General features: G+C 44.5%; 1 protein-coding gene across 1 annotated transcript in view; it reads right to left on the bottom strand.

Moving 5' to 3' along the window:
- The window catches only part of bcas3 (BCAS3 microtubule associated cell migration factor), a 207,032-nt gene that overhangs the window by 131,764 nt on the left and 52,409 nt on the right, over window positions 1-22,859 (bottom strand). Inside the window, 5 exon segments of the mRNA XM_089014628.1 lie at window positions 854-1,004; window positions 4,572-4,905; window positions 14,352-14,485; window positions 15,311-15,404; window positions 17,516-17,686. Coding sequence (XP_088870754.1) covers window positions 854-1,004; window positions 4,572-4,905; window positions 14,352-14,485; window positions 15,311-15,404; window positions 17,516-17,686 — 884 coding nt within the window.

The raw sequence follows: 22,859 nt of genomic DNA, 5'->3' as shown, positions 1-22,859 counted from the left end.
GTTTGGATTACTTGAGTGCCAGAATGCACAGCTGGACATATGGTTTCTTTTCTGCCAGTGTGGTGGGAATTGAAATCTGTGACATGAAAAATAATTAAATCTCAAATTGCTGCCTCACACTTAATTTAAGATTTATGTTTGACTTAATTTAAGACTTATGTTTGATTGTATAAATACATCAATAGACATCAATAGACATACACTTGCATGAGAAATTGCTTTTCCCGAGGCAATTGTTAGCCGCGATCGCATAAATTTGGTGCTTTCCAGGATCGCAAATCTGCTGGATGGACCCCCTCCCCCCCCGCCTTCTTTTGTCGCGTTTTATTCCGCTTCCGTAGAATCATCGGACCCGCGCCTTTTGTAGTAATAAAATCTCTGCCAGCACCTACGGGACTCGAAGTGGATGCAGATGACATCGAGGAGCTTGTCGCTGACCATAATGAGGTCCTCAACACAGAGGATTTGATTTGTGCAGGCTTTTATTGAACAGTTCCATCCAGAAAAGGCTATGAGAATCATCAACATGATGAATGATAATGCGATGCCTCAGTTTCGTAAGACCTTACAAGTCAGAAAGCAACAGGTGTCAATTAAGAGCCATCAACGACCATCACAAATGTAAATAACGTGACTTTATTATACAGTGCAGTGTATTTCTTTCATTACATTACAATAGCACATTTATTATACATAGAATAAGGTACTGTATGTTGTGTGTAGTTTTAAGGCTTATTTATTTGAAAATTATATTTTATGGAGACCTTGGAACGGATTATTCTCGAAAAGGCTTGTCCTGTTTGTGTGTATGTGTGCATGTGTGTGTGCGTGTCTGTGTGTGTGTTTTACATACCCAGTGCGTTTGGTGATAGTGCCAAGGGACATTGGCTGTTTGATCTGAGCCAGCGGTAGGACAACGGTGAGGTTAGGCAAAGGATACAATCGTGGATTTGCCATGTTGTTATTGGGGAAGTTGTTGTACAATTCTCGGTTGCTTATCTTGGCTGAGAAAAAGAAGAAGAAAAATAAGTCATATAATACCAGCTGTTCTGCGATGACTGCATCGAAAAGATTCAAATAAAGTCAAGCTACACAAAACAAAAAAATGACAGAAGATCTAAAAAAATAAGTGGTTTCCTATTGCGGAATGATGGATGCTACTGTTAGTAGTGTTAATTTGTCGACATGGAATAATTTGGACAAAAAGAAAAACACACAGATTAGCAAAAAAATAAAATATAAACAACAAAAAAACAACATATCCATCCAACCTCAAGGATCGTGTTGTCAATTGCAGGGCACACAGAGACAAACAACCATTCAAACATAGTCACACCTCGGGACAATTTGGAGTGTTCAATCAGACTGCCCTGCATGTTTTTGGAATGTAGGAGGAAACCGGAGGACCCTAAGAAAACCCACACAGGTCCAGGGAGAACATACAAACTCCACACAGGGAGGCCGTACCGGATCTTGAACTCACCACCTCTCCACTGCGAAGTTTGTGTGCTAACCACTCGACTACGGGGCCACCCTCTATTCTGGATATAATTCTTTATTCGGTGAGTTTGCAGCTTTCCAAAGATCGCAGAAAACATGACAGCCTTCCTCCGGAATTCTGAAGGATCGCTGCAAGATGCTTGATGCTTTTGTTTCTAGTGTTTGGCCATGTGTTAATCAAGGTCAATCAGAGTGCTATAGTGTTGATTTATTACACACATAGTTGTCCTGAAGAAGCACATTGAAATTCCTTCACAAAAATAATTCTAGTCAATATCCTCAACGATTGTGCCTAACCAACAAGCCAACTGTGATAGTTAGCTTGCACATTGGACTTTTCAATTATCTGGTCATTCCACTGTCAACACCAATTTCATCCATCCATTATACAAACATCCATATGAAATGCTTGTACATTTAAACGTTATGGTCTACTTTTTGACTAACTCAAATATATTTGACAATGTGGGTGCATAGTAGAATGCACAAATAAAATTTGCAATGTGTAAAAAATTTGACTCTTTAGTCTCAACTGTGCCGAGTTTTTGGTTAATCTATGCCCTTTGCTTAGACTACCTCAAATACAGGAGAAACACAGTCAGAATTCATCAGCTTGGGAGTTAAGTGGAAACTGGAAAACAATTTTTAGCATGTACATAAAGATCTAAAGGCAGATCAATTTTTCCACGGTGCCTGGTTTGATATCAGCTTGAATTATGTTTATCACATTATGCCAGAGGGGATCCAAGAGGTTTTGTAAGGCATATACTCAACTCAATTGTATTTATAGAGCACTTTCAAACAGCCAATGCTGAATACAAAGTGCTGTAAATGGAGCGACTATTATATACAAAACAATAAAGCAATAAAACATTCACAAAAAAACGTAAAAAATGTACAGTAGAGTGATATGCAGTGTAATGTATTGAGACAAGTATGACTAGAAATTCCCCACTCCCCACCCATCTTTCACCAGTTTAAAATACACACACTCAAGACCTTTTAAGCGCCACACTTAAAGGACAACCGACGCCTCTGGACAAGTTGTGTGCATAATTTGTAAAATCAATTCAAATGACTTCTACTGAGCGTATTTTGCAAAGATTCCACGGCATATAGCTTACGTTTTAAGACTCGCGCTGAATTTTCAGGAAGTCTTGTTTTTGAGTTGGTGACGATTCCTTACGTGACGTCACGCTAGGAACGCCCTGACCGAGAAAGCGACACACAATGCATTTTGGGTACTTTGTTTGGTCTGAAAACTTTGTGTCGATCCGTGTTGGTGGCGAAATTAGAAGGAAAACATAAATAACGCGATGGTGAATTGTTGTGTGTTGCACCAAGACTACTATTTGATACTAGCTGACACAAATTCCCAGCAGACAAATCAGACCATTTCCAATGGGCGCCATCTAGTGCATTTTCTGCCACGCTACATTGCAGTCCAGGCGCCTCAAAATGACACGGAAGGACTTATTTAATTGATTGCAAACATCTATGCTTTCCTCCAGAATTATTTGAATCATATTAATAACTGGATGAGTAACAAGAAAGCATCTTCTCCAAATCTTAAGCCATTGTTTTGATCTCAAGCAAGGCAAGACGTATTGGCGTAACGTCACGAACAAGGAGGCGGGACCTTCTGAAACTGAAACTTTCTGAGGTCATTTTGAAGTAGTTTTAGGACATATGTATTTTATTTTAGGACACTCTGACGAAGGCGGAAGTACACGGCGAAACATGTCAGGTGATTTAACACCTAAAATACACTGTCTGTAAGAAAATGTTTTTAATTAGATATCAAGTAGACAGGATGACCTTAATACAACTAGTTTTGGGACACTTTAAGTCATTTTTATTTGTGTTTTTCATTTGACTAAAAATATCAGCCTGTGTGTTTTGGGTATTTTAGATGCTATAAAACGTTTTTCTGATGTCAGTTAGGAAACAAAAAAATGGTATTGGTTGTCCTTTAAGGGTTAGGTGTGGTGGTGGAATGGGGAGGTGCAGGAGTGTATACAGAGAAAGAGCTTAGCAAAGAAGAAGTGGGACACTGAGAGGACGGACGAGAGTAGACAGCAGTACAAGGAGATGCAGTGCACGGTTAAAGAAAAGGCCAAACAAGAGGCCTATGATGACTTGTATGCTAGGCTGGGCAGCAAGGAAGGCGAGACTGATCTTTACAGGCTGGCGAGACAGAGATACAAAGATGGTAAGGACCTGCAGCAGGTTAGGGTGGTTAAGGAAACAGATGGCGATGGATTAACAGGTGCCAGTAGCGCGATGGCAAGATGGAAAGAGTATTATGAAGAATTTATGAATAAGGAAAATGAGAAGGAACACAGAGTAGAAGAACTAAGCGCACCTGAATATGCCACTTGACTAACCTTTGCTTCCTTGTTCTGCAGGTCACTTCCTCGTGTCATAACTCATTGTGACCGAGGCATTCATATTTTTGAAGTTATTTATTTATTTATTTATTTTTACGAAGAAACAGTAAGAGATTTCCGCAACTCCAATCAATCAGGCCAGTCGTTAGTCAGAACGATAGGAACTAGTAGTGGAGCAGCTGCAGGGAGTAGTCCTCTGCTCCCCCCAACCTGAGAGCAGGGACCTATCATAGCAGAGTCTGGCACCGCCATGTCTGGACAGTAGGGATATATATATATATAGGGCCTAAAGTACTAGTAAGACTTTAGTTCGCTGACGAAGTTTCTTGAATACGAAGAGAAACAACAAAGAAGTACAGATGACGGCTGAAGAAACCTTTTCATCGAAGAATAAATTATGTTCCAATTATATAATGAATCATTTAAAAGAAATATGAAATATGGTTCATGTAATTGTTCAACTCAGAATGGAAACTGTACAAACAATGTTTTAAGAAACACTAAAATGTAATACAGTATTGTCACTATCATGAGGTAGAAGAGTGATGGTTTCAGGGCTCATTAGTTGGTTGATTTAAACACTGGAAAGCAAAATGAAGAAATCACCACCAGCCAGCACCATCCCAATTGCACTCCTCCAAAACAACGAAAACACAGCCCTCATCGTCATAAGCTTCTCACCGTGATGTGGAGACCCAGATGGGCTACTGGAAAGGCCAGGTATGGGGCTGGAGCGGCCCCCAATGACTCCTGCTCCGCCGAGGACAGCCACACCGCCTCCAATACTGCCGCCGCCTAAGGCTCCGCATGTCATCGTTTTGTTCAGATCCTGTTCGATTTCCTCCAGGCCAGCACTCTTCTCGAAGCGTGACATCCGGTTGACAACCCTTGGAGACAAATGCGTCCGAGAACATGGAGCACCGCCATATGGGTTGATTGGAAAGACGTGGGTAGTACCACGAAAGGTGCTGATTGCAACCCAACGACTGTCCTGGCTGAAACATATATCCTGGACCTACAGGAAGACAAGAAATAGCTGTCACCAAAATAAGTCGGGACTTTGAATATGCAGAAAAATGATAATTGCATCATCATCAAATTGTGCCGATTATATAATAATAATAATAATAATAATAATAATAATAATAATAATGGGTGGCCTGGTATTCAACTGGTTAGCAGGCAGACTTCACATTGCAGAAGTTGTGGGTTCGGGTCTGCATGTGTTTTCTGTTGGTTTTCTCCAACAGTCCAAAAACATGCATGGAAGAAGCTGATTGAACACTCCAAAATTGCTCCTAGGTGTGACTGTGAGTCTGAGTGTGAATGGTTGTTTGTTTCAGTGTGCCTTGTGATTGGCCGGCAACCGGTCCAGAGTGTCACCCGCCAACTACCCAAAGACAGCTGGTTTTGGAGGACAGGAGATGACTGTTCGAATCCCGCTTGGGGCAAAAAAATGAGCACACAATACCATCCGGTGTGGGTCCTTGGGCAAGACACTTCATGCAAATGCCAACCTCATAGAGAGATGAGGGAAAATAAAACGGATAACATGACGACTCAGACATCACACGACCAAAAATGATGAAAAATGGGCTACTGGAACAAAGATATGGGTGAGATGCGATAACATGGCTCTGTTGGAAATCGTCTATACCAGCAACGCGGGTCAAAGGGGTAACATGCAGAGAATGTGGGCTGAATGGTTACTTTGATACCCACAGTCACGGTTGACCACGCAACAGCTAGTAGCTTAGTGTTCCAAAATTTACAAATGGCAATTGCTATCACAACTTGAGATTGATGAAGTACTCCACAAATTCCATGGTTAAGGGCCCCAGGCTTCCAGATCAGAAGAGGTGTTTAAACCATAGATGAGATTGGGAGGTAAACCCGAATAAATGCAAATGATTCCCCCCCCCCCTTTTGTTCAGTGGAAAGGTCTAGGCTTTTGGGTAGTCTGTGGCTGGATGTATGCTCGAGGAGCCCGCGATGAAAGGAAGGAGCATCCGCCAGAGGGCCGATGCATATGTGAAACTGTTGCGGCTGAAAATTGAAGCAGATTTACATGGAACAGGAGATGTAAGACAATTTCTTTTCGTCAAATGGATGCTACAGCTTTGTGTTTGCTTGCAACATTTAGCTTGTAGTAGACGTGCACATTTCACACTTTGATCCTCTCCTCTGAAAGATGGAGGCCGAGAAAGGTGTGAATAAAAGGTCAATGCTAAAGAGGTCCATCCAGATGGCCATACAACTCAAAGCACTCAAAACTTCCAAACAAAGCCTCCAGGCCTTGTCCATTTGGCTAAAGAGGTATATGAAAGAGAACGAGGCCAGACTAATAAACAGACTGTTCGTAACACATGCTGCCAGTGTGCACTCAGTGTCAAGGTTCTAAGAGCAGAACAGACCCTCCAAGGCTGGAAACTGAAAGATACTGGAAAGACATATGGGAGAACGAGGTTGCACATAACAGCATTGCACAATGGCTGGTGACTCTGAAGAAGGAGCGCAGCAACCTCCCTTATCAGAACCCATTTAACATAACAGTGGCAGAGATACAGAAAAGAGTCTCAGATATGAAAAAGCGAACAGCACCAGGCCCAGATATGGTCCACACCTGCTGGTGAAAGAAACTAACAGCACTCTATGAGCGCTGAGCTGCAAAAACGAACCAGTGGCTGATGGATGGGACTCACACACGATGGCTAACCAAAGTGCGAACAATCCTGATCGTGAAGGATCCCTCAAAGGGTGCAGTTCCATACAAGTATCAGACAACAACCTGTCTCTCCACAATGTGGAAGCTTATGTCGGGCATCATTGCGGCTAAGACAAGTGGACGCATGGATAAATATATAAGCGAGGCACAGAAGGGCACTGGTAGAGAACATCAGCTACTGGTTGACAGAACAGCCGCACAGACTTCAGGTTCCAACATACCAACTTGTGCACGGCCTGGGTTGATTACAATGATTCGATGCCACACACACAACGTAATGCTTGCAGTTGTATAAGGTCAACAGGACCCTAAGAGCTTTTTGTTGCAAACTCGATGAGGATTTGGAAAACAACAATTGAAGCCAATGGCAATGGCAAGTGTCCATCAAATGTGGCATATAACAAGGTGATGCACTCTATTCCCCCCTCTCGGAAGAGCAGACCACAATATGGTTTATCTCAAGCCTGTGTACAAACCCCTTGTCCAGAGGCAACCAGCTGTGACCCGCACGATCAAAAGATGGTCCACAGAAGCTGAAGAAGCTCTGCGGGACTGTTTTGATTCAACCAGGTGGGAGCTCTTTACTGAGATTCATGGGGAAGACATTGACTCACTCACCAACACCATCACAGACTACATTAACTTTTGTGAACAAAACACCGTACCCACCAGGACTGTGCGGTGTTTTGCCAACAACCATGGATTAATCCCGACATAAAAGTCCTCCTGAAGGAGAAGAAAAGGGCTTTTGTGTCGGGCAACAGAGAGGAACTGAAGGCCGTGCAGATCCAACTGAGGAGGAAGATCAGAGAGGGGAAGAAGGCCTACAGGATGAAAATGGAGGAGCAGCTGCAAGCCAGCAATGTCGCTGGTGTCTGGAAGGGCCTGAAAAACATCTCAGGCCACAAAAGCCCAGTGACATTGAACGAAAAAGACAAGGACTGGGCAGATGAACTCAACCGCTTTTTCAATCGGTTTGACAAGACGCCAGCCGCCCCCGGCCCACCGTCAACTTCACCTGTAGCTGCACCTGCACCAACTCTCACTGTGGCCTTACCCTCCCTGCCCCCTCTCACGACCAGCTTTCCACAACCAACATCTGCCCTCCCAACCGTTGCCACACCCTCAGCCGCCACTCTGCCTCCTGGTTCCTGCCTGTCTGTCACAACTGCGCAGGTGAGGAACCAACTGAGGAGGATGAAGGTGAGGAAGGCAGCAGGTCCGGATGACATCAGTTCCCGACTCCTCAAGACCTGCTCCGACCAGCTGTGTGACATTGTCCAGCACTTGTTCAACCTGAGCCTGAAGCTGGGCAGAGTTCCACAGCTGTGGAAAACGTCATGCCTGGTCCCAGTGCCCAAGATTGCCAACCCCAAAGAGCTCAACAGCTACAGACCGGTGGCGCTGACGTCTCACCTGATGAAGACGCTGGAGAGACTCGTCCTCACCCACCTGCGACCGCTGGCAAGCTCATCGCTGGACCCGCTGCAGTTTGCCTACCAGCCCAGCATCGGTGTGGAGGATGCCATCATCTACCTCCTCCATACGGCGTTGCTGCACCTGGAGAATGCTGGGAGCACGGTGAGGATCACATTCTTCGATTTCTCCAGTGCCTTCAACACCATCCAGCCCAGTCTACTGGGGGACAAGCTGCAGCATGCCGGAGTCGACCATCACCTCACATCCTGGATTACAGACTACCTCACAAACAGGCCACAGTACGTGAGGGTAAAAGACAGCTGGTTTTGGAGGACAGGAGATGACTGTTCGAATCCCGCTTGGGGCAAAAAAATGAGCACACAATACCATCCGGTGTGGGTCCTTGGGCAAGACACTTCATGCAAATGCCAACCTCATAGAGAGATGAGGGAAAATAAAACGGATAACATGACGACTCAGACATCACACGACCAAAAATGATGAAAAATGGGCTACTGGAACAAAGATATGGGTGAGAGTGCAGCGTGTTCTACCGGAAACAAATTCCTTGTGTGTTCTACATACTTGGAAATAAAGATGATTCTGACTCTGATTCTGATTCTGATTCTGATTCTGATGGCTCTGTTGGAAATCGTCTATACCAGCAACGCGGGTCAAAGGGGTAACATGCAGAGAATGTGGGCTGAATGGTTACTTTGATACCCACAGTCACGGTTGACCACGCAACAGCTAGTAGCTTAGTGTTCCAAAATTTACAAATGGCAATTGCTATCACAACTTGAGATTGATGAAGTACTCCACAAATTCCATGGTTAAGGGCCCCAGGCTTCCAGATCAGAAGAGGTGTTTAAACCATAGATGAGATTGGGAGGTAAACCCGAATAAATGCAAATGATTCCCCCCCCCCCCTTTTGTTCAGTGGAAAGGTCTAGGCTTTTGGGTAGTCTGTGGCTGGATGTATGCTCGAGGAGCCCGCGATGAAAGGAAGGAGCATCCGCCAGAGGGCCGATGCATATGTGAAACTGTTGCGGCTGAAAATTGAAGCAGATTTACATGGAACAGGAGATGTAAGACAATTTCTTTTCGTCAAATGGATGCTACAGCTTTGTGTTTGCTTGCAACATTTAGCTTGTAGTAGACGTGCACATTTCACACTTTGATCCTCTCCTCTGAAAGATGGAGGCCGAGAAAGGTGTGAATAAAAGGTCAATGCTAAAGAGGTCCATCCAGATGGCCATACAACTCAAAGCACTCAAAACTTCCAAACAAAGCCTCCAGGCCTTGTCCATTTGGCTAAAGAGGTATATGAAAGAGAACGAGGCCAGACTAATAAACAGACTGTTCGTAACACATGCTGCCAGTGTGCACTCAGTGTCAAGGTTCTAAGAGCAGAACAGACCCTCCAAGGCTGGAAACTGAAAGATACTGGAAAGACATATGGGAGAACGAGGTTGCACATAACAGCATTGCACAATGGCTGGTGACTCTGAAGAAGGAGCGCAGCAACCTCCCTTATCAGAACCCATTTAACATAACAGTGGCAGAGATACAGAAAAGAGTCTCAGATATGAAAAACCGAAGAGCACCAGGCCCAGATATGGTCCACACCTATTGGTGAAAGAAACTAACAGCACTCTATGAGCGCTGAGCTGCAAAAACGAACCAGTGGCTGATGGATGGGACTCACACAGGATGGCTAACCAAAGTGCGAACAATCCTGATCGTGAAGGATCCCTCAAAGGGTGCAGTTCCATACAAGTATCAGACAACAACCTGTCTCTCCACAATGTGGAAGCTTATGTCGGGCATCATTGCGGCTAAGACAAGTGGACGCATGGATAAATATATAAGCGAGGCACAGAAGGGCACTGGTAGAGAACATCAGCTACTGGTTGACAGAACAGCCGCACAGACTTCAGGTTCCAACATACCAACTTGTGCACGGCCTGGATTGATTACAATGATTCGATGCCACACACATAACGTAATGCTTGCAGTTGTATAAGGTCAACAGGACCCTAAGAGCTTTTTGTTGCAAACTCGATGAGGATTTGGAAAACAACAATTGAAGCCAATGGCAATGGCAAGTGTCCATCAAATGTGGCATATAACAAGGTGATGCACTCTATTCACTGCTGTTCTGCATGTTACCCCCTCAGCCAAGTAACTGCCAAGACAGGCTATAGATACCGCCTCAGAAATGGAGCTACGATCAGTCACCTTCTCTACATGGATGATATAAAACTCTATTCCAAGAGCGAAAGGGACATAGACTCCCTAATCCAATGGATGATGTACTCAGAGAATGTATAACTGAAGTGGCCGATCTCAAGAAGTCCGATCAGTGGCTAGAGATGGCTGGCTTTCAGGACAGCACAGAGGCACTCATTCTGGCTGCTTAAAAGCAGGCCCTAAGCACCAGAGCCATAGAGGCACAGATATACCACACTAGACAAGACCCAATGTGTAGGTTGTGCTAAGAGGTACCTGAGACAATCCAACACATTACTGCAGGCAAAGTCTACATGGAACTATGACTGAAAACCCCAAAGTCAAAATGTGGCATTATAAAGTATTTTCCTGTTTTTCAGAGGATGTGGACAGATACAGTCCAAGCCATTTACTTTCTGCTGTATTTGAAATGTATTTGAGACAAGTAAAACTTTTGTTTTACCATAAAGTGAATGATCACTGTTTTGTTTTTGTAAATCTCCAAATAGTTACAAAATAACAATAGAAGAGAGTATCAGGCCTGATGAAGTGCTTAGGTTAACACACCAAAAACAATAAGAAACATTTTCTGAGCAATGCCAGTACTCAACACTAAACTTTCAGTACAATACAATACATACAGTACATGTTGTTTTATATTGCGCTTTTACAACAGCTGGAGCTGGAAGAAAGCGCATAACATGGACAGCTATCATATTCAGGACATGAAGTTGATAAGCTGCGTCGGGGTGGATGAGCCCGGAGAAGGAAGGAGGAGCAAGGCCATTTAAAGATTTAAAGACAAATAATAAGATCTTGAGAATAATAAAGCGGCCCGGTGAGCACGGCGGCTTCACAGCGCAGACGTTGTGAGTTCAAGACCTGGTGCGGCCTCTGTGTGTGGAATTGGCATGTTCTCCCTGGGCCTAAAGAGTTTGATGGTTCTCTTTATTTGTAAGTAGGTTCGTTGTAAGATCTCCCAGGCAGGTGACGCGCAGAGCTTGATCGCGGCGTGGAGTCGAGCAAGTCGTGCCGTGATATCCGTCCGACGCCCGGCGTGAGTCCGAGATGAGTCTGATATGATTCTGCCCCGTGGTTCGCCCAATCTCTCTGTCCCGCGACAGCTTCTTTTATACAATTTGCAAGCGTGTGCTATGCGTCAGGGTGATACGCACATCAAGGAGATCAAGGAATTGAAAGACATGAAAGTGTTGAAAGGCGCACTTCAAAATCATACACTCGTGTGACGCAACAGGGCTCCCCTCCTGGATCCGAAGTCGGTGAAAACGATGAAGGAAAAAGAAATAAAAACAAAAGTCATTCTGCGACATGGTGAGGCCAGGCAAGATGACGGTCACCGGGCATGGCAGGCGTCGGTTGGGAGGTTGCCGAGGAGGTTTCGTGGTGCCTGAAGTCGTTGTACGGGAGCACGGCAAAGAGTGCCCTACGACTGCCAGTTTGAGTCGATCGATGGAAACTTTCCTCGCGGCCGTTGAGTCGATGCCGGAAGGTCTTCTCACCGTGAGTTGTTCGGCTGGGATCGGTCAAGTCGGAGAATCGATGAGGGATTGTGAGGACGAAGGTGCGTGGGGTTGGCCATGCTGCCGGGCTCGGACAGGCCGGTCATCGGCGACGGTGGCGATGATCGCGCTGCCATGGCGCTCTGCAGGACGCTGAGGAAGAACGCTGACGTCGGCGGCCGTGTCGGCAATGAAGCGTCTTCCCGAAGTCCGATCGTGGACATAAGCGATGTCCGACGATGTCCGATCGTGGACATATATGATGTCCGATCGTGGACATAAGCGATGTCCGACGATGTGCGATCGTGGACATATACGATGCAGCTAGTTGCAGAGTCGCCAGGCGAATTGGACGATGTTGGCCATCAGGGTGCGGCAGGTTTCACGGTGGGGTCGGGGCGCCCACGGGTGGTGGCGGCCCATCGGGAGCTCGGCTTGAGGGGTCTTGCTGTGAAGATGCCGGGTTCACGGGCGGCTGGGAAATCTGGGTGTTTCCATTTGGAGAGTTGATTGGGCTGAGGAGGAGGGAAAAAATGCTCCTGGCTAGCTCGCCAATAAAGAGTTTGATGGTTCTCTTTATTTGTAAGTAGGTTCGTTGTCAGATCTCCCAGGCAGGTGACGCGCAGAGCTTGATCGCGGCGTGGAGTCGAGCAAGTCGTGCCGTGATATCCGTCCGACGCCCGGCGTGAGTCCGAGATGAGTCTGATATGATTCTGCCCCGTGGTTCGCCCAATCTCTCTGTCCCGCGACAGCTTCTTTTATACAATTTGCAAGCGTGTGCTATGCGTCAGGGTGATACGCACATCAAGGAGATCAAGGAATTGAAAGACATGAAAGTGTTGAAAGGCGCACTTCAAAATCATACACTCGTGTGACGCAACAGGCCCGCGTGTGTTTTCTCCGGGGACTCCATTTTCCTCCCATATTCCAAAGACATGAATGTCAGGCTCATTGAACACCCTAAATTGTCCCTAGGTGTGAGTATGAGCGTGAATGGTTGTTTGTCTCTGTGTGCCCTGCGATCGGCTGGCGACCAACTCAGGGAGGGTGTCCCCTGCTTAGTGCCCAAAGACGGCTGGGATAGGCTCCAGCACCCCCCGCGGCCCTAATGAGGATAAAGCGGGACGAAAAATGGATGGATAATGAGATATTGAAAAGAACTCTAAAATATAAAGAGAGCTAGGGAAGGGATGCCAGAGTAGGAATAATGTGCTCCGTTTTATGAGTACCAGTCAAAAAGCGAGCAGCAGCATTCTGGACCAGCTGGAGATGCTTCATGGAGGATTGGCTGACTCAAAAGTAAAGCGCTTCACAGAGTAAACATTAAAATAGAGAAAAACCTGCAATCACAATGCTGTAAGTTAGTACTTCAGACATAACACTGTTCACCATGACAAACAGTGGTGAAATAAGCATCAATTACTTCTAGTAGTCTAAAACTAAACTAGAGAGGTGGAGGCATGCCCTGGAAAGGAGAGGAATGAAGATCAGTCGCAGCAAGACGGAATATACGTGTGTGAATGAGAGGGATCCAAGTGTAAGGGTGATGCTATAGGGAGAAGAGATAAGGAAGGTGGAGGATTTGAAGTACTTGGGGTCCACTGTCCAGAGCAATGGAGAGTGTGGAAAAGAGGTGAAGAAGCGTGTCCAGGCAGGATGGAACAGCTGGAGAAAAATATCAGGTGTGAGGTGTGATACAATGGTTTCAGCTCGGATGAAAGGAAAGGTGTATAAAACGGTGGTGCGACCAGCCATGATGTTTGGACTGGAGACGGTGCCACTGAAGAAAAGACAGGAGGCAGAAGCTGCAGGTAGCAGAGATGAAGATGTTGAGGTTTTCTTTAGGAGTGACCAGGTTGGATAGGCTCAAGAGTGAGTATATTAGAGGGACAACTCAGATGAGAGGCTTTGGAGAGAAAGTCAGAGAAGCCAGACTGAGATGGTTTGGACATGTCCAGAGGAGAGAGAGTGACTATACTGGAAGAAGGATGCTGAGCCATGAACTGTCAGGCAGGAGACCGAGAGGAAGACCAAAGAGGAGGTTTCTGGAGGTTGTCAAAGAGGACATGAAGGTAGCTGGTGTGAGAGAAGAGGATGCACAAAACCGGGTTAGATGGAGGACGTGGATTCGCTGTGGCGACCCCTGAAGGGAAAAGCCGAAAGGAAAAGAAGAAGGGTTGTGAAATCTTTTTAGCATCTTTCGGTGCTAACGTTAGCTGTGGTTGCAATCACAACTGGCTGCTTTACATTGATGTTGAAGGCATAATCAGAGCTACTTTGGTGGTAAGCAAAGTCCTTACAAACTGCTTACTATCCCCGCCCAACTCCTATGGGGCTTCAGCTAAACAAGCAGCCAAGCTTCAGGCTGTGACTGATAGTTGCTTCTCCACCCTCAACAACACGAACAACACAGCAAGCCAACACATAAATTGGGATATCAGAAAAAACAGAAAAAGTAAAATGTTGATGAGCACCATTCTAAAATAAATAATAATAATGTACTAAAGCAATAACCATGATCCTTTCACAGCTATAATGTAAACATATATAAATTTAGTTTCAGACCCTTGCTTCAGTCTCCCCACGGTGTAATGTATATAGATGGTGAACAGCACTCTGTGAAGATGTCCATGGGTGGGTGAGGATCTGGAAGACGTGAAAATCATGACCAAGGGTGTCAGCAGTCAGGAGGAGCATTCCTAAAAGAGAAATATCATAGTAAATTCAATATTCTCTCTCTCTCTCTCTCTCTCTCTCTCTCTCTCTCTCTCTCTCTCTCTCTCTCTCTCTCTCTCTCTCTCTCTCTCTCTCTCTCTCTCTCTCTCTCTCTCTCTCTCATGACTTTATTAGGAGTTAATTGAAAAAGTGATCACATCTGCTGAGTCAAAAATATACATACAGCAACACAAATTAGCAATTTTGGTGACTTAGAAAGTTTTGTCAGCGAAATGAGCTTCATAGCATGGTCTCTTAGCTTCTTGAGAGTGATAATGAGTGACTACAGCTGGTGACTTTTCTGAGGAATCGTAAATAGGGCTAATTTGATGCAAACGCGAAAATGGGAAAGTCAAATGAGCTCAGCATGGATCGGAAAAGCGAATCACTGACTTGAACAAGTCAGAAAAGTCACTTGGAGACAATCCAAAGTAGCTGCAGGTCCCAAGAGCAGCAGTGCAAACAATTGTTTGGAAGTACAGTAAAGTCTCGTTATATCGATATTCAAGGGAGTCCGAAAAAATATCGATATAACCGGGACTATCGATGTATCCGACCCTGTTTGCATGTAATTTTCTCAGTGCGTGCATAGAAATAGTATCGATATAACCGGTACTATCGATATAACCGATATCGATATAACGAGACTTTACTGTATAAAGTGCAGGGCACTATTTTGTCACTGCCACGATCAGGAAAAAAATGCAAGCTACAAACTGCTGTTGAGAGAAAATTGTATGTGTAAGCTCGGATGTGAGCTTACACACCCTGCAACAGAAACTAAACATATGCTTTTGGGTGTGGCTTACCACTTGGATTGAACTGCATGCAGGATATGGGTTTGTCATGAGCTATAAAATGAGCCACCAATCCTTTGCATTCCGAGTCCTCGCTCACCAAGACCTGCACCAAGAAGACACAAATATTAAAATAACGAGATGAAACAAAATTGGCCCAGTTGTCAAGTGGTTAGCACATCAACTTCATAGTGCTGCGGTCACTAGCTAGTGCTGAGATTGAATCCTCGCTTTGCCGCAGGCTCTCCCCTGGCCTTCTTGTGTTTTCTCCGGGTCCTCTGGTTTCCTCTCTCATTTCAAAAACATGCATCACAGGCTGATTGAACACTCCAAATTAACCCTCGGTGTGCATGTGGGCAAGAATGGTTGCTCTTTTCTGTGTGCCCTTCGATTGGCTGGCAACCAGTTCAGGGTGTACCCCGTGGACTGCCCAAAGACAGGTGGGATAGGCTCCAGCATCCCCCGCGACCCTTATGGGAAATGAGCCAATCGGAAGATGAATGAATGAGATGAACCAACAGATAATCACACAGACAAAATTATGTTCTGTAAATCAAACAATGTTTGACGTTGCCATTGGAAGAGGACAAGTCTAACCAGCCGCGGCTGAGATATCATTTTTATGCAACTTTTTCACCTTTCATTCATTCATTGTGTTGTATTATTGTGTTGTTTGACTTCAAGATGGCGCCACAAGAGTAGCTGCCTTTACAGAAGCTCCTATATTTTGTCATTCTACTTCCTTTGACAACTGTGAATGCTGTTGTGAATTGGGAATTTTCCATTGTTTGACTAATAAAGGTTTTCTTATCGTATACATTTATTCATTTTCCGAACCACCTTATCCTCACTAGGATTGCGAGGGATGCTTGAGCCGATCTCAGCCGTCTTTGTATACTGGTCAGGGGACACCCCGAATCAGTTGCCAGCCAATAAAAGGTGCACACAGAGACAAATAACCATCCGCACTCACACCTTGGGATAATTCAGTGTTCAATCACCCTGCCACGCATGTTTTTGGAATGTGGGTGGAAACCGGAGGATCCCGGAAAAACCGACGCAGGGCCCAAACAAAGGCCAGAGGTGAGATTGAACGTACAGCCTCTGCAATGTGAGGTGGACGCGCTAGCAAGAGGAGCCCCGGGCCGCTCCCTATAAATCATTCAATCAAGTACATCATTAACTCATTCACTGCCAGGCATGTGCAAACATTTGTCCAATCTAGTGCCAGGGTTTTTGTCATCGTCACTCGCATTCCAGGACCCACAGAATATTGACTTTTAGGACTACATAAACATTCAATGCAGCGTAAGTAACCTTAGACTCTCTTCTTTCATCAGAAATAAAGAGTTCATCCCTAAATTAAATGTCTCTGTAGTTATCTGAGCTTGAATTGAGGGTGGCTGTCCAAAATACAATGCGATACTGTGATATTGTGATACAATACTGTAAAATATCCGCTGCAAGACTAATAAAGGCTAATCTAATCCGATACATACATATTGGTTCAAAAAGCACTTAAAAGACAACCGACACCATTTTTTTTGTTTTCTAACTGACATCAGAAAAACGTTTTATAGCATCTAAAATACCCAAAACACGCAGGCTATTATTTTCAGTCAAATGCAAAACACCAATAAAAATGACTTAAAGCGTCCCAAAATGACCTCAGAAATTGGGAGTTTCAGAATGTCCCGCCCCCTTGTTCGTGACGTCACGCCAGGACGTCTTGCCTCGCTCGAGAATCAAAACAATGGTTTCAGATTTGGAGAAGATGCTTTCTTGTCATTCCCTATCTCGTCACAATTATTTCTCGTCAGGGGCGTTCCAGACGTGACGTCACGTCAGGCATTGTCATCAACTCGAAAACAATATTCAGCGCCAGTCTTAAAACATAGTCATTTGATGTGATTTTACAAATTATGGACACCATTTGCCGTCGGTTGTCCTTTAATAACAGATGAAGCTGGAACAAAGCGCTAACATAGAAAAAAGGGAAATGCTTCTCCCTTGTGGAAGGGTTAAACATTGCCAGAGGTCTGGCTAGCGCTTTTTCGGCACCCAAACAAGAAAAACATTGTGAAAGGCGCTGTATGTCATATTGTCAATTAATGAATACATCTGTGAATGGCAGTGAATGAGTTAAACAGAAGGAAAAAAAGAATTGAATCAAGCCTTTCATAATTACCAGACACAAAAGAAAAAAAATGGACGGACCTGTCCTTCGCCAACTTTATCACTGTCAATGACTGTGACGACACCAGCGTTATGGAGGCTACGACGACTCATGTTGTGAAGTGACCCTTCTTCGTCTGAAGTACATGTTGGCAGACTACCAGTCAACTGGGTCACAACCTTCCCAACCATGCTGAGACCTGTCTTCAGAGTCTAAAGAGAGAAGCAATCAACAGTTGTTAGTTTACAAGAAGCTTAACTTCAGTTTGAAAATATACAATGATGTCTTCAGTTGAAAAAAAAAAAAAAACTTTCAGCATTTTCGGCAATTATTTTTCTGAAATTCAGAGCTCCTGCACTGGAGGTCTTAGAGGCATGGTGACTAACTGTGTACTACAGAATGTATAGTCACTCAATGTGTGCCTTATGTTCCCTGAGTCCGTTACAAGCCCAGCCATGGTGTCAGGCTCAAAAACACCTCTGTGGTTTTATTAATGGATGGTGCTACTTAAAAGACAACCGACACCATTTTTTTGTTTCTAAAATACCCAAAACACGCAGGCTGATATTTTTCGTCAAATGCAAAACACCAATAAAAATGACTTAAAGTGTCCCAAAACTACTTCAAAATGACCTCAGAAAGTTTCAGTTCCAGAAGGTCGCGCCCCCTCATTATTCGTAAACGTCACACCAGGACGTCTTGCCTTGCTCAAGAATCAAAACAATGGCTTAAGATTTGGAGAAGATGCTTTCTTGTTACTCATCCAGTTATGAATGATATTTCTGAAGAGGAAAGCATAAATCGTTGCAATCGATTAAAGAAGTCCTTCCGTCTCATTTTGAGACATCTGGACTCCAATGTAGCGCCCAGAAAACCACAAGATGGCGCCCAAGCTCCATTGGAAATGAGCTGATTTGTCTGCTGGGAATTTGTGTCAACTAGTATCAAATAGTAGTCCAGTAGTGTATGTATATATATATATATATATATATATATATATATATATATATATATATATATATATATACACACACACACACACACAGTAAAGTCTTGTTATATCGATATCGGTTATATGGATAGTACTGCTTATTACAATATTATTTCTATGAACGCAAGGAGAAAATTTACATGCCGCAGGATCGGATATATCGATAGTCCGGTTATATCGATATTTTTTCCGACTCCCGAGAATACCGATATAATGAGACTTTACTGTATATATATATATATATATATATATATATATATATATATATATATATATATATATATATATATCGGTAAAATCCGATTTACGGCTGGTGCGATTTACGACCACCCAAGCTTCCGACCACGACCGCAGACCCTTTTTCTTTTTTTTTTTAATTCTACGCAACAGTGGGAGCCCGGCAACGCTGTTGAGATCTGCAGCGTGTTCGCGATGCATTTGGTAGAATAAAGACTCGAGATGGTACTTCTTGTTTAGATTGAACAAGTAAGATGTTTATTTGCCGGAGCACAGAGAGCAACCGCTTCTCTTAGCATTGTATAAGAACTTTTTTTTTTTTTTTAAATCGCTGTCAAAGGACCATATGTAGCGTTGTGGCTGCGTTGCCATATCCGCTCAACATTAAGCATGCCTCATTATCTTGTGTGTGTGTGTGGTTTGGTGTTCTTCCGCCGAAAATTAGTCTGCCAGCCATTGTGGTGCTCCATTTGTTTCCCGAAAAATAGCTAGTATGCCAAGATTATATTCTCGCAAATTTAACGTTCGTAAGGCAAAAAGTTCGATAGCTAAAGCGTTTGAAAGCCGAGGTATCCCGGTATATTGGGAGAAGGATGCTGAGTCTCGAACTGCCATGCAGGAGACCGAGAGGAAAATCAAATAGAAGGTTTATGGAAGTTGTTAAAAAGGACCAGGTAGATATTGTGAGAGTAGAGGATGCAGAAAATAGGGTTAGATGGAGGACACTGATACGTTGAGGCGACTCCGGAAGCCGAAAGGAAAAAAAAACACATAAATGCAGATGAGCATGGCGAAGTAAGGGTCTGACAGAACATAATAAGCACAGTAAACTAAATGTTTCAGTCAATATTGCTGTACAGTATATGCAAATGTTTTTTTTTTTTTTTTTTGATGTGTGTGAATTTGTTTTTGAAACATGGTTTCCGAAAGAAATACAGGTAACATCCGAGTTACAACCGGGCTCCGGTCCGACAAAACGGTCATAAGTCAAACGGTTGTAAATTGAAAAGCATCAAAATGGCTGAAGCGAGTATCACGTGATCATAACAAATGACGACACGCTGGCATCTCCTATACGACAGGATAGGATACGATGTTTCTATTGAATACTATTATATACCAAAATGTTGAGAGTTCATTTATAACTCTTATAACTTTTAGTGTCATTTTAATCATTTTATATTTCGTATTATCAATCTTTATTACTGTGTCGGTGCACACGCTTTCTGCTGACTCAAATCCGCACGGCTTCCCACGCATGCCAGCTGTCAAAAAAACAAAAAAAAAACAGCTGTCCAACATCACTCTCCCTGAGAACGGCGAAGTCAGAAGAGGTCACCTGTCTCAAAGAGGCGGCGGCGTGGACCGTAAGCCCGGCGCGGCATTTGCGTCGGGCCGATCCCACCCGCTCCGCCTCGGTGGACACCCATCCCTCCCCCCGATTGCTGTGCTGTCATGCGGAATAAAATTGTCCAAGGCATTTGTTACGAAACAGTTATTTTGTATCGTCATTTTGTGCAACGCTGCTCCGGCAAATATACATCCTACTTGCTCGATATTGTCACGTGCGGATTGACAGCTAGGGGTGGGGCCACGCCTCCCCGCTTCCTTCTTGAGGACAGTCAGTACGAAAACGCCCCCCCCCCACACATCCCGTAATCTTTTTGGGATTGTTCCATGTGCGAGTTGCTTCTCGCCATTGTCGGGGTACCCAATGCGCCCCCCCCCCACACACACACACAGATCGTTTTTGGTATTCTTTATTTTTTATTATTCCCCTGGTCCTCTTTTTGGGACAAGTGCTTTATGTTTGTTGAGTGTGCGTGTGTAAATGTGTGTGTGAGGCAAAGACTCGATTGGGGAAATTTCATGATTGATATCACCTGTGAAACGAGCTGATCATGTGATACCCGGAAATTGTGAAGCCTTTTTAAGAGCATGCGCAGAATAAAATGTTTGTCGAGTTCCCAGACGAATGAGTGACACGGCTGTGCATCATTTTTCTCTCGTACTGTCAATCGCTACGAAAAATTATATTTTTGGTTACTGTTAAAACGTTAGGACTGCTGCAAGAATGACCCGCGCAACAGGTTATGGGACCAGTACCACAGGCAAAGATGGCAAAGATGATTTAGACTTTTGTTCGATGGCGATGAGAAAAACTACGAGCTTTGGGAGACGAGGTTCCTGGCGCACATGGAGTTGCGAGGCCTCAGAGACGTTATTTTGGGCCTCGCGAGGAAGACAGCGAAGAACCTCTCGCCGAAGACAAGGCTTAGAATGGAGAGGCATATGCAGAGTTGGTGCAATGTCTGGACAATAAGAGCCTATCGCTGGTCATGAGAGACGCAAAACGGGACGGGAGAAGAGCACTGGAGATTTTCAGTGAGCATTATGCTGGAAAGGACAAACCACGGGTTTGTATTGCGAACTTTCCTCACTCCGAAAAGGCAGCTATGAGACAGTCACAGACTATGTTATCCGAGCAGAGGCTGTATTCACCTCATTAAGAAGAGCAGAAGAGCACATTATTGATGGGCTTCAGACAGCCATGGTGCTAAAAGGGCTTCCTGACTCTTACAAACCGTTCGTTGTGCACGTCACCCAATCTAATGACAGAATGACTTTCGGCGAATTCAAAACTAAGCTAAGAAGTTCTGAGAATACCGAAAAGTATGGAAAAGGTGACCAGAGTGCCAACGAAGACAATGTCATGAAAACCAGCGGTACTACAAAACCACATGGGAGAGGGAGAGGAAAGAACATGGACCTGCCTGATATCGAGTGCTACACCTGCGGTAAAAGAGGGCACATGACCAGGACATGTCCTCGCACTTCCCAGCCGAGAAGAGACGAAAGAAGGTGGGACACGCCACATCAAGGCCGACGCGGTCGAGGACGAAGCCGCGATGACATGAAGGGAGCTGCTGACGAGATTGAGTCAAAGCACACATCCTTCTTCTTCAATCTAAATGAAACATCCGACAAGTGGAAACAAGAGAGGCTTTACAGTCGACAGTGGCGCCACAGCACATATGGTCAACGACGCCATGAGGTTCAAAACAGTCGACAAGAGCTTCAAACCCGAGGACCACATCATTGAACTCACAGACGGAACCAAGGTGAGCGGAATGGCAATGATGAGAGGAGAGGCTGAGGTCTACTTGCTGGGCAGCGAGGGACGACGCGTGAAGACGAGACTCAATCAAGCACTCTACATCCCAGCATTTCCGCAGAACATCTTCTCCGTCAAAGCAGCAACAGCGAGTGGATCAGAGGTCCGCTTCAAAGACGGTGATGACTGGTTAGTCCACAGGGATGGGACAAAACTCAAAATGGAGGTGTTTGGTAGAATGTACTACCTAAACACAATAGAAGAGAATAATGTCGATGAAGCATATGGTTGTTATGATATCCAAACTTGGCACAAAATACTAGTATTGTAACTTCGAAGATGTTGCTAAATCAGAAAAAGTGGTTAAAGGAATGTCGGTTAGAGGGAAACACGAGCCTAATCAAAACTGTGAAATATGCACACAGGGCAAGCTGACACAGAGCAGGAACAGACATGTAGATGCTAAAGCTGCAACTGTGCTACAGCTAGTGCACACAAACCTGTGCGGTCCTATAGAACCGACAGATAGAAATGACTACAGGTACTCAATAGCATTCACTGATGACCACAGTGGGATGATTTTTCCATGTTTTATTAAGGCAAAGGCTGACACGACAAAGGCTACAGAATCAATCTTTCCTAAGAAATAATGTGATAAGGCATGAGACAAGTGCATCCTACTCGCCCCATCAAAACGGTACTGCCGAGAGAGGTTGGCGAAGACTATTTGAGATGTCTAGATGCATGCTGTTGGAAGGTAATCTTCCCAAGCAATTATGGACATATGTTGTACAAACGGCCGGTCAAATTCGCAACAGATGCTACAATAAGCGGCTACAGCAGACACCTTACCAGGCTTTTACAGGAAAGGCACCCAACCTTTCTAAAATGCAAATATTTGGCTGTGAATGTTACGTTTATAAACAGGACAAAAAGAAGTTAGATTCACGATGTGAGAAGGGGATTTTCGTAGGCTATGATAAGTATAGTCCAGCCTATGATGTGTACTACCCCGAGACAAGAAAAGTCCTGAGACATAGAC

The sequence above is a fragment of the Hippocampus bargibanti genome, linkage group LG14 (assembly GCF_051943395.1).
Source record: "Hippocampus bargibanti isolate YZ-2025 linkage group LG14, ASM5194339v1, whole genome shotgun sequence".
NCBI lineage: Eukaryota > Metazoa > Chordata > Actinopteri > Syngnathiformes > Syngnathidae > Hippocampus > Hippocampus bargibanti.
Note: the sequence above shows the minus strand (reverse complement) of the source record. Positions and strands in the feature narration are given on the sequence as shown.